The sequence below is a fragment of the Rhinatrema bivittatum genome, chromosome 1 (genome assembly GCF_901001135.1).
Source record: "Rhinatrema bivittatum chromosome 1, aRhiBiv1.1, whole genome shotgun sequence".
Classification (NCBI taxonomy): Eukaryota; Metazoa; Chordata; class Amphibia; order Gymnophiona; family Rhinatrematidae; genus Rhinatrema; species Rhinatrema bivittatum.
The window spans coordinates 317,953,359-317,972,836 of record NC_042615.1 but is presented as its reverse complement, the minus strand read 5'-3'; the positions used below and the strand labels follow the sequence as shown (position 1 = coordinate 317,972,836).

The 19,478-nt window shown below is 45.8% G+C and overlaps 1 protein-coding gene across 2 annotated transcripts in view; it reads right to left on the bottom strand.

Annotated features, from left to right (window-relative positions):
* The window catches only part of UNC5C (unc-5 netrin receptor C), a 667,077-nt gene that overhangs the window by 240,014 nt on the left and 407,585 nt on the right, over positions 1 to 19,478 (bottom strand). For both annotated transcript variants that reach the window (XM_029597498.1, XM_029597494.1), the window contains exon 3: positions 14,307 to 14,450. In XM_029597498.1, the coding sequence (XP_029453358.1) occupies positions 14,307 to 14,450 (144 nt within the window). The remainder of the gene's footprint in view (positions 1 to 14,306; positions 14,451 to 19,478) is intronic.

Genomic DNA, 19,478 nt, shown 5'->3' with positions numbered 1-19,478 from the left:
ACAATCAAACCAAAAGCATACAGTGGGGAAGCTATGGCCACAAAGGGCTATGTAAAACTTATCATAAAATTACAGGGGAAGCGCCTTGCTTGAAATTTTGGAATAGGTTCAGAAAAAAGAATGCATTTATTATAGAAATGAAAACTTGTCAAGCTCTAAAAATATCCAGCATGTTTTTAAAGACTGATCTCAGCTGCCTCCTCTTGAGTGTGGTGTCTTTCTTAAAAAAGACTGAGATTCCGTACACTGCCAGCAATTTTAAAATGTGTACAGATTGCTATGAAAGGTTCTATTTTCATCATTTTTCTCAAAAAAAAAAGCATAATGGGAAAATATATGACCAGCTGCACTTAACCAAAACCAGTAGTGTAGTTACTAGCTCTGGTTGTGCTATTTTATGCCTATCTCCCTGTGGTTTAAGAGAACATGATTTTATTACACTTTTTCAGTATAGATTTCCTAAGTGCTTGATACAGATGTGTATTGCAAAGATCAGCTTTTCTATTTGCTAACATGGGTTATGAATTCTTATTTTACTTGAGTGCATTATTTCTGTCACTCTGATGCCCTGGTTAGTACTACAAATGCATTAACACATATGGCATTACAGTGATACATGGATGCTGTATTAAGAGTTCTTCTTTCAGGTCTTTAAGGTTGACTATAGAAATGGACATGGTTCATAGTTATAATCCAGGCATCAACTGATGAAGGCAGCTTAAAATATATTATAAGCTTTCGAAGTTGTTAGACTCAAACAATTCAAAATAATTGATGAGGGTCTGATATTCTAAAAGGTTTTTCACATTTTGGGTCTATCAGAAAAGTGCTTGGTGCTTAGGACCCTCAAAAAAACAGAATATAGTTTAAATAATTTTAATCAACTAATGTGCATAAGTGCAGTAAAGTCAACTTTATGTAATACTCTGAAGGTAGAATAGCATGAAATCTGGACTACATAACTTGGAATTATTAGAGTTCTCTTTCTGAATAAAGCACTTTGAAAGAATTATTTTGGGAGGGTTGGTGATGCTTAAGATAACTTCTATTGAGCACAGTATGGGATGAATATTAGGGGTTTGCACTGAACATGTTTTGGTTTGTTTTTCATTCTCTTTATTTAAAATTCAATTAAAAAAAAAAAGAAGAAATGATAAAATGTTGGATTCAGGCCTTGCCGCCTCTTCCTGCTGCCAGGGTTTCCAAAAGAAGTCTCCCTGGGCTTGCTCACAGATTTTCCTCTAGTCTTCCTGGGTCCTCTTACCCTATCCATGCATGGAATGGGGATAAGAATAATCTCCAGTTGCTCCTGCCCGCTAGGGCTGTATTTCAAAATGATGCTGGCTAACCTGAGGTCAGCGCCATTTGAATATGGCCATGCTCCAAAGCAGTGTCTGCACAGGTCAGCTGCTTCCATTTTTGGCCAGGTGGTGGTGGTGGTGGTGGGGGGCAGAAGTGACTGGGGATCCCTCCTGCCCCCGTTTCACCCATGGATGGGGTAAGAAACGTTTGGGGAGGGTCTGAAGAGGCCTTGGGGGGAGTTGTTGGACACTCAGGATTATTCAGGAGGTGGACCTGGGCTGAGACTCGCTGGGATTGGCTGCTGCTACAATCTGAAAATGAAATTAAATGAAAATGAACAAAATGTCATTTACTTGTTTTGTTACATTTTCAAAACATGAACCGAAACAGGAAATTTTGTTGAGAAGCCAATAAGTAGCTAGATAGTCATTTATGGATAGGTGGCTAGATTATGGCTATGGGAGGCTAGGTTGAGGCTGAAAATTGGCCTAAATCTTGCCGGCTATAACAAAGTCAGTAAGATTTAACCCTGCTATTCCTGGGTTAAATTTTCAGAAGGGTCTAGCTGGCTAACTTCCAAAGTCATCTAGTTAAACCCAAGCTTTTAAAAAATGTTTCCTGCAGAGCACCTAAATACAGTTTCCTATGTTCAGGACATGACTATTTTTTGTTATTCAAAAAGGGGTAGATTTTTTTAAAAAGCGCGTTCGTGTACTTTTGTTTGCGCAGCAGTTGCAAACAAAAGTACGCTGGATTTTATAAGATACGCGCGTAGCCACGCGTATCTTCTAAAATCCTGGATCGGCGCGCGCAAGGCTGCCGATTTTGGGCAGCTGGCGCGCGCCGAGCTGCGCAGCCTGTCTCCGTTCCCTCCGAGGCCGCTCCAAAATTGGAGCGGCCTCGGAGGGAACTTTCTTTCACCCTCCCCTCACCTTCCCCTCCCTTCCCCTACCTAACCTACCGCCCAGGCCCTTTCTAAACCCCCCCTTACCTTTATCCACGAATTTACGCCTCCCGGAGGGAGATGTAAATCCACGCGCGCCAGCAAGCTGCTGGCGCGCCGAGACCCGACCCGGGGGCGGTTCCGGAGGGTGCGGCCACACCCCGGGCCGGCACCACGCCCCCAGCCCCGCCCCGAAACACCGCGCCCTGCCCCCGACACGCCCCCTTCCAAAAACCCCGGGACCTACGCGCGTCCCGGGGTTCTGCGCACGCCGGCGGCCTATGGAAAATAGGCGCGCCGGCGCGCAAGGCCCTGCTCGCGTAAATCCGGGCGGATTTACGTGAGCAGGGCTTTTAAAATCCGCCCGAAAGTGTATGCTTCCAGAGGCTATGGATTTGGGCAATGAAGTGACTAGAACACTAGGTGGCTACCCCAGTGTGCAGAATTAGCAGCCTTTAAACTTATCCAGCTAGATTGTGACTGAACCTTTTCCTAAAGATAGCAAGCTATAATACGAATACCTAGCCAACCATCTTAGCCAGCTATGAACCCTCCCTCCTGATCCTAATACAGCTCCAGGAATGCCTACATTTTGAGCAATTAAATGAGCAACCTAGTAAACATAGGAGTCTATAATTGGCCACTCTGCAGAGAAACGCTTAGAAACTTAGATCTAGTTGACTAACTGCTGAAGGTATCTAGTTAGAAGATTCTGAAAATCTACCTCTGTGTGCTGAATGGAAGGTGCCTGACTTAGCAATAAACACACCGAGGTAGCTATTTCTGCTTCCACGTTCTCCACACTTTCAAATTGCTTTGCAGTCAATTTCATAACATGCTCAATAAATAGCAAAGCAGGATGCAATTTTCTGTTTTAATGGACTTCAGGGGTTGACCACGAAAGATGAAATAATTCTATGATTCTTGAAAGCAATAGCAATGGTGGCCAGTGAGAGAGAGGAAAAAAATAACTTTTCTTTATGAACATGATAGAACACAGTAATTACGCCATCAAGATAACAGTACAACCTGTGCTGAGACCCTGGAACATGGTTACCAGAGAGAAGTAACTGCTATGAGCAGAATGTGCCCTTTTTGGGAACAGATGCATCTTATGAGTATTTTTTATACTATCAAAGATAAAAATACTTTTAGAAGTGTTAGTTCTACTCTACATAGAGATTTCTGAATAGCAAAATAAATGAACTATCGATTTGATCTGTGACTCTGCAGAAGATCATTTTAATTGCAAAAGGCTGTTGTTGGTATTGAAGGTAGAAGTCAGTGCTCTGAAGATATCAGGTATCAAATCCTGCAAATCTCCACGGACACGATGTTGAAAGCATGTTCAGCACTTGATAGCTGGCTTGAAAGTGGGTGGGCAGTGGGCGGATCTGGGCTACTTAGATGGATAAATTATCTGGCTAAGTAGCAATATTTAGCTTTAGCTGGATAAGTTATGCAGGTAATTTATACCTACCAACAAGCAGGTTTAGCCTAGAGGGATCTACCTGTCTAAGGAAAATGAAATTATCAGGTAAGTAATTTCTCCATTTCCTAGCATGTAGCCAGATGGACTCAGGGCCAATGGGATGTACAAAAGCTACTCCCCTACAGGGTGGGAGGCTGCCCATGGCCCACTTAGTACTGCCCTTGCGAAGGCTGTATCCTCCCTGGCCTGAACATCCAGGCGGTAGAACCTGGGGAAAGTGTTTTATTTATTTATTTGTTTATTTATTTATTTATTTATTTAAACTATTTTGTATACCGACGGTCGTTGGGAACATCACATCGGTTTACATATAACATAATGTAGCAACAGGCTTTACAATAAACACTGATCTGGGAAATTGAGACTAAGAGCTATCAAGGCAAAAGGGTAACCATGTATGGGGGTAGAAATTATTCAACCAAAAGGATAACCTGGACAATTATTTACAAACACAGTAAGTCATTATGGGGCGGATTTTAAAAGGCGCGCGAATAGCCTACTTTTGTTTGCGCTCCAGGCGCAAACAAAAGTACGCTGGATTTTAGTAGATACGCGCGGAGCCGCGCGTATCTGCTAAAATCCTGGATCGGCGCGCGCAAGGCTATGGATTTTGTATAGCCGGCGCGCGCCGAGCCGCGCAGCCTACCCCCGTTCCCTCCAAGGCCGCTCCGAAATCGGAGCGGCCTCGGAGGGAACTTTCCTTTGCCCTCCCCTCACCTTCCCCTCCCTTCCCCTACCTAACCCACCCGCCCGGCCCTGTCTAAACCCCCCCCTTACCTTTGTCGGGGGATTTACGCCTCCCGGAGGGAGGCGTAAATCCCCGCACGCCAGCGGGCCTCCTGCGCGCCGGGCCGTGACCTGGGGGCGGGTACGGAGGGCGCGGCCACGCCCCCGGACCGCCCCGGGCCATAGCCACGCCCCCGTACCCGCCCCCAAAACGCTGCCGACACGCCCCCGAAACGCCGCGACGACCGGGCCCGCCCCCAACACGCCCCCCTCGGAAAACCCCGGGACTTACGCGAGTCCCGGGGCTCTGCGCACGCCGGGAGGCCTATGTAAAATAGGCTTCCCGGCGCGCAGGGCCCTGCTCGCGTAAATCCGCCCGGTTTTGGGCGATTTACGCGAGCAGGGCTCTGAAAATCCGCCCCAATGAGCTGAGTGAATTAATTATTTTCGGAGTAATTCACTGGCCATATTGACAGAAAATTATATTCACGGCTGCTGCGAAGAAGTACGTACTTAAAGGTAAGAGCAAGGTATTCAGAGACTGTACACTATGGAGAGAACGTATTTCCTGTCCAGGAGGGGGAGGAAATATATCAATCAAAAGCATGACCTAGAACATTATTTACGTTTAAAGTGTTTCACTATGCTCTGAGGGAGTTAAGGATATTCAGTGTAAGTCATTGGTTGAGTTGGCAGAAATTTAAATCTTGTGTTTAAATCTGGAGGAGTTAAGGTGTGTAGGGAGGACCATGTCACTGCCCAACAGATCTCGGCTGGTGACAGCAGCTTGGTTTCAGCCCAGGAGTCTGCCTGGGCCCTTGTGGAACGAGCCTTGACCTGTAGAGGTAATGGCTTTCCTGCCTCTATGTAGGCAGCCTTGATTACTTCTTTGATACAGCGGGCTATGGTTGCCCACGATGCCGCTTCCCCTTGTTTCTTCCCGCTGTGAAGAACGAACAGGTGATCTGTTTTGCGTAAGGGTTCCGATCTTTTCAGGTATTGGACTAGGATTCTGCCGACATTCAGGTGGCGAAGGAGGTGTGAGTCTTCTGAGTCATTGTGCTCCTCTGGAGATGGTAAGGATATGGTTTGGTTCATGTGGAAATGGGAAACCACTTTTTGTAGGAAGGATGGTACAGTACGCAGCTGTATGCTGCCCAGGGTGAACCTGAGGAACTGTTCCCAACAGGATAGTGCTTGAAGTTCAGAGATGCGCTGAGCTCAGCATATTGCTACCAAAAAGGCTGTCTTTACGGTCAGGAGACGTAGGGACAGACCGCATGTTGGTCTGAAGGAGTCCCCTGCTAGGAAATCTAGTACTAGGTTGAGGTTCCATAGTGGCACTGCCCACTTTAGGGGTGGTCGGAGTTGCTTAACTCCTTTCAGGAAACGAGACACATAGGGATGAGTTGCTAGTCTGGGGCCATCCACTTTGGACATGAAGCAGGTCAGTGCTGCCACTTGGACCTTGAGGGAGTTGAGAGACAACTCCTTCTTCATGCCGTCCTGTAGGAATTCCAGGATCGTGGGAATTTTAGCTGTCCTCGGGAGGAAATAGAGGTCTTCCCACCAGGCTTCAAATACTCTCCAGATCTGTATGTAAGACAGAGACATGGAGAACTTGCGCGTCCGGAGCAGGGTGTCAATCACGGCTTTTGAGTAGCCGTGCTTCTTCAGGCTAGTCCTCTCAAGGGCCATACCATAAGAGAGAATCGAGCTGGGTCTTCATGGGAGATCGGTCCCTGCTGAAGAAGGTCCCTGTGTGGGGGTAGACGCAGAGGGTTCCCCGCAAGTAGTCTTTACATGTCCGAGTACCATGATCATTTTGGCCAGTCCGGGGCAACTAGTAGAACTAGTCCCCTGTGGTGCTCTATCTTCCCAGTAGTGGCCAGGGTGGGAAGGCGTACAGGAGGTCTTCCTCTGGCCAGTTCTGGACGAGAGCGTCGATTCCCTGAGATTGTGGTTCTCGTTTGCGGCTAAAGAACCTGGGGACATGGGCATTGAGATGAGTTGCCAGTAGGTCCATGACTGGGAGACCCCATCAATTTACTATCAGCTGGAAGGCCGTATCCGCCAGCGACCATTCCCATGGGTCTAGGCTCTCCCTGCTGAGGTAGTCTGCTGAGACATTGTCTTTTCCCACGATGTGAGAGGCCAAATTTATTTCCACCCACGCCATGAGGGGGTCTATCTCTAGAGACACCTGCTGGCTGTTGGTTCCTCCCTGGTGGTTGATGTAGGCAACGGTTGTCGCGTTGTCCGACATGACTCTGACTGATAGAGATGTGAATCGTGTCCTCGATCGTCTTAACGATCGACTTCGGCTGGGAAGGGGAGGGAATCGTATCGTCGCCGTTTGGGTGTTTAGAGTATCGTGAAAATCGTTAAAATCGTGAACCGGCACACTAAAACCCCCTAAAACCCACCCCCGACCCTTTAAATTAAATCCCCCACCCTCCCGAACCCCCCCCCCCCAAATGCCTTAAATTACCTGGGGGTCCAGCGGCGGTCCATAGCTAAATCGGGGGAAGGGGGAGGGCAGGAAAACCGGCACACTAAAACACCCTAAAACCCACCCCGACCCTTTAAATTAAATCCCCCACCCTCCTGAACCCCCCCCAAATGCCTTAAATTACCTGGGGGTCCAGCGGCGGTCCGTAGCTAAATCGGGGGAAGGGGGAGGGCAGGAAAACCGGCACACTAAAACACCCTAAAACCCACCCCCGACCCTTTAAATTAAATCCCCCAGCCTCCCGAACCCCCCCAAATGCCTTAAATTACCTGGGGGTCCAGCGGCGGTCCGGAACGGTCTCCTGCAATTGAATCGTGTTGTCTTCAGCCGGCGCCATTCTGCGCCGCCATTTTGCAAAATGGCGGCGCAAAATGGCGGTGGCCATAGACCAACACGATTCGACTGCAGGAGGTCTTTCCGGACCCCCGCTGGACTTTTGGCAAGTCTTGTGGGGGTCAGGAGGCCCCCCCAAGCTGGCCAAATGTCCCTGGGGGTCCAGCGGGGGTCCGGGAGCGATCTCCTGCCGCGAATCGTTTTCCGTACGGAAAATGGCGCTGGCCATACGCGTATGGCCGGCGCCATACGCGTATGCGCCGGCTGAAGACAACACGATTCAATTGCAGGAGGCCGTTCCGGACCGCCGCTGGACCCCCAGGTAATTTAAGGCATTTGGGGGGGGTTCGGGAGGGTGGGGGATTTAATTTAAAGCGTCGGGGGTGGGTTTTAGGGGGTTTTAGTGTGCCGGTTTTCCTGCCCTCCCCCTTCCCCCGATTTACGATTTTTTGACGATAAATCGGGGGAATTGGTATTGTATCGTGGCCCTAACGATTTTTGACGATTTAAAATATATCGGGCGATATTTTAAATCATCAAAAAACGATTCACATCCCTACTGACTGACTTGCCTCAGAGTCTGTGGCTGAATCGTAGGCAGGCTAGTCTGATCGCTCGAGTTTCCAGGCAGTTTTTGTTATATCCCGCCACTTCCTTGTTCCATTGTCCCTGGGCCTTCATTTCCTGACAGTAGGCTCCCCATCCTCACAGGCTCACATCCATGGTGAGTACGATCCAGTTTGGTGGGGATAGGTTTAATCCTCTGCTTAGGTGGTCTTCCTGTAGCCACCATTGGAGCTGGTCCCAAACCTCTGTCGGTAGCTGGAGGTAAATTGAGTAGTTCTGGGATGCTGGGTTCCATCTTGACAGTAGGGAATGTTATAGCGGTTGCATATGGGCCCTAGCCCATGGAACGACTTCCAGAGTTGACGTCATGAGGCCGAGGACTTGGAGGTAGTCCCATACCTTGGGGCAAACCGAGGTCAACAGTTTTCACAATTGGCCCATGAGTTTCCTTCTCCTTGGAGAGGGGGAGGAAGACCTTGTTCTGTTTAGTATTGAACTGGACTCCCAGGTACTCCAATGACTGGGAGGGCTGTAGGCAGCTCTTGGCTGTGTTCACGACCCACCGAGTTCCTGTAGTAGATTCTTGACTCTGATGGTGGCATGGTGACTCTCCTCCGTAGACTTTGCCCTGATCAGCCAATTGTCCAAGTAAGGATGTACCAGCACTCCTTCTTTCCTCAGTATTGCTGCCACAACCACCATAATTTTGGTGAAGGTTCTGGGAGCAATAGCTAGGCTAAAGGGTAGCACCTGGAACTGGTAATGATGACCCAGTATCGCAAAGCGCAGGAATTGCTGGTGATCCTGATGGACCGGGATGTGAAGGTAGGCTTCAGATAGGTCCAGGGAGGTTAAGAATTCTCCCAGTTGTATTGCCATTATAACGGAGCGTAGAGTTTCTATGTGGAAGTGTGGTACCCTCAAGTAACGGTTGACGGCTTTGAGGTCCAGGATGGTCCGGAATGCTCTTTCTTTCTTGGAGACGATAAAATAAATGGAATAGTGGCCAATATTTTGTTGGAGCGTGGGCACCGGGGCTATTGCCTTCAGGCTTAATAGTCCTGCTAGTGTGGTTTCCATTGCCAGCCTCTTGGAGTGGGAGTGGCAGAGTGATCTCATAAAATTGTCTGGAGGGGTGCTTTGGAATTCCAGAGAGTACCCTTCTCGAATGATAGTTAGGACCTACTTGTCCGATGTTATCTCGACCCATCTTTGGTAGAAGAGGGTAAGTCTGCCCCCTATGTCTTCTTCCTGCGGATGGGTCTGCATCTTCTCATTGTTGGGTACGGCTGGAGCCTGCCCCTGAGCCTGCTCCCCTCTTAATGTGTCTGTTCCGAAAGGAATGAGGCCTTCCTGAGGGGCAAGGTGCTTGTGACTGTGTGTTCTTGTAAGGTCAAAAGCGCTGAAATCCTCTGCCCTTAGTTCTTCTGGGGGAGGAACGCTGAAATGTTCTTTTGTTCCTGTCTTCCGGTAGCTGGGGTACTGGAGATTCACCCCATTTATTGGCTATCTTCTCCAATTCGCTTCCGAATAAGAGAGATCCTTTAAAAGGCATTCTCATGAGGTTCACTTTGGATGTTGAGTCAGCTGACCAATTCCGGAGCCATAGTTGTCTTCTGGCTGCCACTGATGCGGCAACACCCCTGGCTCAGGTATGCATGAGATCTGATGTGGCATCGGTGAGGAAGGAGACCGCAGGCTCCATCGTTTCTCCGGACGTAGTTGCGTCTCTGGAGAGGAGCAAACAGAAGCGTGCCACCAATGCGCAGCAGGAAGCAATTTGTAGCGTCATTGCTGATACGTTAAAGGACTGCTTAAGGATGGATTCCAGCCATCTGTCCTGGGTGTCCTTCAGTGCCGCTCCTCCCTCCACAGGAATCGTAGTGCGCTTTGAGACTGCACAGATCATAGCATCCACTTTAGGGAAGCATAGGAGTTCCTTGGCAGTGGGTTCCAGCAGATATAGGAATTCTAGGGCCCGCCCCCTTTGAAGCTGGCCTCTGGAGTATTCCATTCCAGGTCAATCAATTCCTTGATGGGCTCCAACATAGGAAAGTAGCATGAGGCCTTACAGAGATACACCAAATGGGGTTCTTCTTTGGTTCCGTTATAGAGTCCGTGCCTGGAAGGCCCAGCATCTTTAGAGTCTGGGACACAAGGGCTGGTAACTCGTCCTTGTGGAAGAATCGGAGCATGGTTCGGTATGATTCCATCCCTGGGGGCATTTCTCCTTTTTCCAGGGAGTCAGTTTCATCCTCTGAGGTGTCTGGATCCCCATCAGGGAGGCTCTTGGTTAGGAGAGGCATGTCTCAAGGAACCCGGGAGGTGCTGGGAATGGCTTGTGCTTTCGGCAGGGGTTGAGTCAGGTGTGCTGCAGGGGCTGGTTGTACCTGGACAAAGGTTTCCAGCCCCTTAAAAAATTCCACCCAGGAGAAGGTTCCTGGGTCCATGTTGATTCCAGGAGGGATTGTAGTGTAAGCCCCAGAGGTGCCTTCCTGTGGGGGTGCAGAGTTGGAAATACATAGGTCCAGAGTACCATCATCAGTGGTTCCAGATCCCTCTCCTGGCTGTAGGGGGTCTTGCCTTGGTTCCCCCTGAGACTGCTCGCACTGCTGGCATAGGAGGGATTCCAATTCAGGTTGCGCGACTCTTAAGTGGCAGGCTGGGCAAAGGGGGTATCCCTTGGCCTTTTGGATGGCGATGCCATTGTTTGTGCACATGTAGAGCTTCAATCTCATCTGTGCGTGGAGGTATGTGCGCGGGTGTGCTTAGTTGTGCGCGCCAGATGTGCAGAAGTTATGCGCATGGGCTACAGAGTTTGTGCGTCCGACTTCGAAGTGCGTGCCTTTGTGTGCGCAGATGTGTGTGCGGCACAGTTGTGCGCGCTGCTGCACGCATGGTTCAGTTGTGTGCGCAGCTCATCGTGTGCCTTTACGGGTGCGCTCAAGTTAGGCGCCTCGGCCCTCCAGGCTGCCCCGTACGTACTGCTGATCGAGGGGGGAAAATGGAACTGATGACCCTGCTGGCTAGATGGCGCCCCCCCGGGAGAGTCTCCGCATGTGTGGACCCTCGCACCGAATCGGGGCCTAGCCAAATGAGGGCTGCTCAACCTGATTTTACATCTCGTCGGGAGGAAGATTGATACGGCTATTCGAACCTTGGAGACCGGAGACTTAAAAGTAAAGGTTTCTACCTTACATGGTTTTGGTGTTTACTGGTCGCATGCCGGGTGGTCTCCAGCTGAGGGGGGAGAGGGGAATACCTTCACCGCCACATTCGAATCTGCACCCACTGCCATTCAGCCACGGCTCAGTCCACGCCGGGAGCCAGTTGCAGGACCAAGGTTCACCTCTGAGCAATTTCGAGAATCACCTCAGGAAAGTCTCGACTATGGGAGGGACCCTTAGGTTTCACCGCAGGAGAAGCAGGGCTCTCTTCTTACAGGTAATTTTCCTTCGTCTTTCTTGTTGTAAATGTTACACTATTCTCTTTTGGATAGTGTCCACATCTGCTATGGAGATGGAGAAATACTGAAGAGCTAAGCTTGCTGCATGGGTATATGTAGGATGACGTCAGCTTTGAAATCTGACTCCGTCTCCCATCTGCTATCTGGAGAGTACAATATCCAGTGGTCCTGAGTCCATCTGGCTACATGCTAGGAAAGTATCACAGCATAAGTCATTTTATGCATTGGATGGAGGGAGAGAGATAGAGAACACTAATAGAGAGAACAGGACTGTCTATACATATATCTAGCACTGTAGATGGGCACATTCAACTCAGGGTGGGTTTGGGGGGTAGTGATACATGCCCAGTCAGAGGAATGAACTGCAAATTTGCAATCACTAAATTTCTATCATTTGAATTGAGGAGTTGATCTGTACAATTCAAATTTGCAGTTCATTCCTCTGACTATGTATGTAACCCCACCCCCTAGACCCACCCTGAGGTGAAGGTACCTATCTACAGTGCTAATCTCTGTCTTTCTCTCTCTCTCCCCTTATATTAAATCCTGAGTTACTGTGCATTAATCTACCGCATTCTGTGGTAGAAGACCACAATTTTCATTAACTCCTCCCATTTGTATAACAAATTTAAAATGTGCATGCTAACGTGTTGCAATAAATTTTGATGAATAACCCTGTATGTTACTTCCATGGCCATCTTTCAGTTTTGGGTCCCACATATTTTGGTGTGCTGCGTTATAACTTGAGTCATATCTGTTCCGTTCATTAGCTAAAAATTACCCTTTTGCCTTTCACTTACTGCAAAGTAGACATACATTGGATGAATTTGTGGGAAAATGACATCACTTTGGCAGTTCCTTCCTAATGTCCATTGATGCCGGCTCTAGAAAAAAATCCTGAACTTTGTATTCTGATAGCGTACTTCGGTTCCAAAATTTATACTGAAATACATTAATCAGCTGAATCCAACAGAATACCAAAGTATGAGTACTAAATAATAATATACTGTAGAAATATCTGCCTATTTTATCCAACTGTGTGGAAAATTATGATCCCATTATGGTCCACTGACGGTAAAAACAAAAGAAAACAATGAAACCATTGTGCGCACACACGCACCCACACTCACATACACACGGATTGTATATTTACTGTACTACATAATTACATAAAAATGAATTACAGTTCTCTATCTCTATCCTTATTATTTAACAAGTAGTTCTGATGATATTGAGCTCTGTTCCTCCTAGATAATCACCCACAACCTTATATGTCTGACTACTAACCTGCGATAATGCATTCATGTGAGTTAAGAACTGAAATTGGCACTCTACACATTAAAAACATGCTATTGCACACTATCAGCAGTGAGAACTTCTGCATTACAGAAGAAGTGGCAAAAAAAAGTCAGGGGCAATGTGTGCTAAAAATGAGTGAACTCTGTTATTTGCAAATGCATGGAAAGCTGCTAATTAATATTCAAATGACAACACAAATGGCAACAAACGTGATCCACTTTAAGCCCTGGAAGTCAACTACACCGCAAGAGGTGTAGTGTTAATATGTGCTGAGTTGCAGGCTAACATGTTTGCTGATTCTCTTGTGATGCTTAAAGGGGCATAAAGCCCCAAATTACAAAGCCCCCTGCACTGAAAGAACCCCCTCACTCCATACCAAATCCTCCCTTTGGGCCCACTCCTCTCCATTTCCCCAACATGCCCCCACCCAAAATGACAAGCTCCCCCATGCTGCCATCCTAAGGTTCCCTCCCCCTCCCAAATCCCCCTACGAGCAGGAGCCCAGCCATTCATAATGGTGCAGAAATGACCCCCCCCCCCCTAGTTGCTCCTGCCCCTACCAGTGCCTCATCCAAATTGGTGCCAGCTGACCCAAGGTCCCTCTTCTGCGCCTCATGTGTGGAGCAAGTGGGAGCCTATGGCCAGCCATCCCCATTTTGGATGACAGTGCCAGAAGGGTGTGAGCAATCAGTTGAGTTCTATTAGGGACCAGTGGGTTTCTGCTGATAAAGGAGGGGGGGGAGGGGTCAGGGAAAGGCGAGGAGGCTGGGGGCACCAGCATGGGGGAGGCATTGCCATTTACAAGAAAAAACGCAGGCTTGATAAATAACCAGTGATATGTATTCATTTGCTACTCTATGTACAAACATTTTTAGGGACATCAAATCTTATTTACTCACATAAAATCAATTTTTATGTACATAGGTAATCGTACGCGTGAAAAATGCATTTTATCTGCGTAATGAATCAAAACAGAATTTAAAAACATAACAAAAAAAACCAAACCTAAAACAAATATTTTCTTGTACACAATCCTATAAACTCTCCATAAATTCTTCCATACACATCTAAGAGTTTTATTTTTTCCAGTTGATCCATTTAGCAGTGTTTTGGCTTTCTAGACTCATTCCACAATATCTCTTTGAAGCGGCAGGTAGCTGATCATAGCGGACAATACCTCCTTTTCATCTGTATTTCACTTTAGCACGACAGTGAAATGCTAAGTCTTTCATCCTCTCCCTAGAATGCGTGCCCCATGGATGCAAAAATAAGAGGCTCATCCCTTTAAAAGGTGTGTTATGTCAACAGAACTATTATCAAATACACTGAGAAGAGAAGTTCCAGTGAGAATGAGTGGAAAGAACATGATTTCAAAGAGGAGGACAAGTCATGCAATTCAGGATTGTAGTTGGTTGTTACTCATATCAAAAGCAATGATAACGGGGAGTTTCAAATGTAAGCTCCTCTTTAAAAAAAAACCAAAAAAACAACCATAATTAAAATGCATGATTTGTGCATATTGGGCCTTTCTTTTGATAAGGATGGGCCATTTTGTTTAACTGATGTGCATACAGGGAGGGAGGGGGAGAGAGAGAGAGACTTTGGAGACTGGAGACATATTTAAAGCTCCATACAGTTAGTCCAGCTTAAGATGAGGGATACTTACATGCAATGCGAACATAGGCTTTTCGGCTCTTTGTGGTGCCTGCAGAGCTCCAGGCAACACACTGGCACCAGTAATCCTCAGGTCCAAAGAGTTCCTCCACCTGCTGGCGAGAAATTTCAATGCTCACCTCACGGACGATGAGACCTGGCAAAATAAAATCACCATCCTTATGTGTGTGTGATCTTGAAAAGTTTATATTCAAAATACTATTGCTGCATCTATTTACTTTATAGTACTAAGAAATGCTTTTTTTTTAGTTTACATTTCCTTCCTTTCTTTTCCACATCGTGCTATTTGATAACTATAAATATTTTAGGTCTCTTGCATGTTTATTGCATTTTACAAGTACTTTGCAAGACTGCTCTCTCTCATAAGACCCATGACATTCTGATGCTCTGGTGCAAATACCTTCCAAAACCCACTCATTTCCTTAATCATTGCCTTACTCTGGTAAGGGATACTGTATAATATGGTGTTCATGTAATCTTCATAACATACAGGGTCACCAGGAAATCATTTAAACACCCAGAAAACAAGGAAGGGAAGACCTTCACCACGATGAACAGAAAACTCTGATGCGGGAGTATAAAGATTGAGAACGGACCTTGGAACCTTATAACAAGATACAGTATAGGTGAGTAGCTACCCTTCCTTGTCCCTTTATGAATCCAGTAACTTCTGAATTCTATACTTCCTTCTAACTTGAGCATCATCTTTCCTTCAGTATACAAATATTAGGTTTACTGATGACCCATTATTATTGTAAAATTATATTTTAATTTTTAAAATAAAGATAAACTCTCATCAAACCCCCAAGGCCAAAGAATAGAAAACACTGCTTATAATGAATGATATCCCTATACTGGTTTGGTTTTCATAGTGTCAATAAAACTGTGATATCAGCTAAATAATTACCTTATAACTTCTCCAGTTTATGCCTTACTTTTAAGTCTTATGCCCAACAGGAATAGGTCGATAATAGCAACAAAAACAACAACAAAACCAGCTAAGGACAGTCTTCCATGATTCTTCAGATCTCGATTGGATGAATTATTATGGTTGCCATGTCAGTCTACTGGGTTACATAAAAATACAGGTCACCAAATAGATTGCAGATACCGGTAATACCTTTCTATTTGTCTGAAGGCTGTAACCATTTATGAGAATCCCAAACAGCATTAATACAGCATGGACATGTGAAGATTCTGCATTGACCTAATAAAGACAGCAATAACCCTTGAAAGCTAATCACAAATATATTGCTAGTCTAGTAAAAACATCACCTACAGCCTATTTGCTGACCTTTATCCAAATTCAACTGCTGATTCCTTTGTGCCTTTCAAAGCCTTAATTTGGAGAACACAGCCTTTAGCAAAAGGTGTGATAAATCAGAGTGGGCCAGTCACCAAGAGAGAAAAAAACAGACAGACCCTCACCAAATACAGAGTAACTGATCACAGACTAGAAACAGAAAGATGTAGACAAAATCTGAACTGGAACCTCCATGAAGCCAGACTCTGTGTGCAGTGCAATGCCAGAGAAATTGAAATTGAAATGCATCGCCTCTGGTGCTGTGCAAAATACAAAGATATCAGAGGTGCGCATTTCCCAAAGCTGACAAAGAAAATCCAAGACTTCCCACAAAAGAATAAGCAGGAAAAACTCTGGGAGAAACATGAGAAGGAGAAGACGTGCTATCTTTTCATCAGACCAGAAATTAAATCTAACCAAGGACACCAAAACCTGAGACCAGCCCCTGCTAGTGCACCGTACCTAACATGTAACCTTCTTTTCTTCCCCTTTTCATTATAATCATTCCATACATTACTTTTTTAACAGATGTGAAATTATCATGCCATTAAAGTTAAAACTCAGCAAATAAATAAATAAATAAATAAATAAATAAATCTTAATCTGAACCTTGCAAGAACGACTCCACTACTGGAAATCCCACTGTTGGGAAGAAGTAAAATTCTGCTAACCTTTATAAATAAAATTATCACTGCTTGCTAGGAAAAATTTTTTCAAATTTGAACAACACAGCTAAATGAAAGGATATTTATGTATCATGGAGTGTGCCTACAGTAAAAGGCAGCCTTTGATTTTGTTGAGTTTCTTTTACTCATGCTGGGAAATTTAATTAAAAGATGACAGGGTCTCAGTGTTCACCGTTTAACCACCTGTCAAGTGCCGACAGAGGATCATGAGGTTTTCAACAAACACAGGCTTGAATTATTTTGGAAAACCCAACCCTCCCGCAACATGGACTAAAAGGTAATATTCATTCACACTGTGAATGTTCTTGATTGTGCAGCTCAGAGGGCCCAAGAGCTTTGAAGAACCAAATAGGTTCTTTGATTTTGCCTTCTGCTTCACAGAGGCTCCATTTAAAAAAAAAAAAAAAAAGCTGGATTAATTATGGATTGTGAACAGTTGTGTACTGTCATTTATACTGCACGGTGTTTAAATCAGAAACTTGGTTAACAACACAAGGAGAGGAAAGACGTGGAGCATGAAGCATCTTAAAGATTTCTGGTGGGAACATGTTTTAATAAGATGTACTATGCCTGGTAGGGACTGCGCTACCTTGCACTTTAATTATCCTTGACATTTTGCCCAAATTATAAGCCTCATCTAGGTAAACACAAAATAGCCATTTCCCCCCCCCCCCCCTTGAAATGTAAGTGCAGCAGGTTCTCTGTTGAAAAAAATACAGCACACAAGGGTTGAGACATCTATGTTGCAGCTAGAAAAGCTTTTTGAGCAGGCAGGCAGGCAAATAAAAGTAACTGCTACTCAAAGCTGGAGCAAAAGCTGCACAGGAGGCTGGAGAGTGTGAAAATGGGCATTTAATGAGGCATTTCGGGTCTACCCAACTCCGACATATGGAATGCATTAGCAGTCTCATTTCCCTATGCCTGAGCCTCATTATCCCTCATCAGACATGCAAAGTCACTCTACTGACATTAGTCTTCTATAGAAAAAGACGGGGAAAAAACATTGAACACGTTTGGGTCATGCTGCCAGCACAATCTAAAGATACTTCTGTCTCTGCACTGCTTCAGCTATGCCTAATCAGCACAAACAGATCTGAGCCCTTTAAATGTCAATAATGTGGTGCCCTAGTAGTGGCACAGGATAAATCTGCAGGCATCACATGGTCATAGTGCCTGTCTGAAAGAAAGGATGGCAGCCACTTTCTGCAACAATTCCCATTTATCATCCACATCCCGGCATTTGTATATCAATACTGGGATGTAGGATGACTACACCTGGTGGCTTCTTCACCCAACTCCAGGATGAATGATATGTCACGAGTCCTCTCTCTGTGTGAGATGGCTAAGTTCTACACACATTGAGGTCAGTTTTCAAAGGCTTTATCCTGACAAAACCCAAGTTTTAAATATTCCCCCATCCCCACTCCTCCAGCTACATTTTAGCTGCCTGACTCATTACCGATAGAAAATGACTCTCTACCTGGGTAATATCAAGCTAGGTTGAGAGAACATTGTACAAATCTCATCGTCACTCCGAAGGACATCAAATCGTCACAAGAGTATACTGTTCTGTTCTTATGTCTCACTCTGAATGTCAAAGTGGCCCCTAACCCCTACACTCCTACCTAAACCTCACCTCGAGTAACTAGGTGGGCCTCATATAGAGGTATAAATACATAAATATCTACCTAGTATGAGGGCCTTATAGCTAGTCTCTCTCTCTCTCTCTCCAGCTTAAAATAGTGAAAATGCTATCTGCAAAAACATCACAAAGTGCAATAAAGCCATATTGCACAGCTTAATGCAAATTAAAAAGGTGTAGTTAATTTCCAAATTAAAACTGTGTGATATGGCTTTTGCAAAGCCAGCCCACTTGGACAGAAATCCTGCCCCAAACTCCTCCCCTTTTCCTAATTTGCATCGCACCATGCATTATGGCATTTTCACAAGCATTAAAGGTGTTTTTCGCATGCAAAAGCACCTTAACGCATGCAAAAACACCATATAGCACTTTGATAAATGACCCCCTTAGTTGGCTAAAAAAAAGGCGGCACTAGGGGCCTTGCATGAGCAGGGCTAAACTGTAGCTGGTGAGCACTGATATTCAACAGTATCCAGTTGACGTTAGCTGGGTATCTCTGGCTGGAAAAATAGTTGCCCTAAAGTTGCCTTGTAATTCTACCCAGGTATATTCAGTGAAATACTTACCTGGGTATGTTTTGTTGAATATCTGGATAAAGTTACCCAAGTAACGTTCCCACTCATCAGCCCCTGAATATAGGTCTGATTCATGTTAGGTCTAACGAGTGCTAGCAGAGTGAGTTTAATTCTTTTCTCTAGACACGCTTTCCTTTGCACTTGTCAAACTCAGTACACTAATGAGTGCTTTATTTTTTTTTTTTAGCAAGTTTATGAGACCAGTTTGAATCCTGAAAGGTACCTGCTCCTATAAAGTGGGCCAAAACCAGAAGGCGGCAGAAGCAGAGGATATTAAGGTGCCCTACCTCTTGGTTGAAGAGTCATGGGTATGAGGACCCAGAGGACTAGCTGTGGCCAGTGGAGGTGATATTTAGAGAGACGCATTCTGAAGAAATGAAATATAAAATAAGTACATTTCCTATTTTGTTTCATTTCATTCTCAAAATGAAACGATTGAAAATCTGATGAAAATGTGTTGGTTTTCAAGTTTTGTTTTGAATCTCCCCCCAAAAAAAGTCATTTCAGGGTAAAGGCCAGGCATGAGGCCACGGCCTCAATTAGGGAATAAGCCAAGGCCCAAAACAAGTGCCTCAGTCTAAGCCTGAGTATGACACCATGGTACCGGGGCCCAGGCCTCAAGTCAGAACAAGGCCCAATGCAGGGGCCCAGCCCAGAGGCCAGGTCCTGATGCCATTGCCTTGGCCTGAGACCAAGTTTGACAGCGAGGCCTTGACCTGGGCCCAGGCCCAGAGACAAAAGCTCAGGCCTCCGACACATCATCCTCTTCTTTTTCCTTTATAATGACGATATCTGCTGGAGAAGTGCCTGAGTTAATTAACTCCAGTGTCTCTCTCCTCAGCTGAGGCTTCCATTTTGTTGTTTGGCAGTTATTTAAAACTGCTGTACATCAAAATGCCAACCTTCACTGAGGAGGGAGGCGTAGAGTTAATTAACTCCAGTGCATCCCCAATGGACA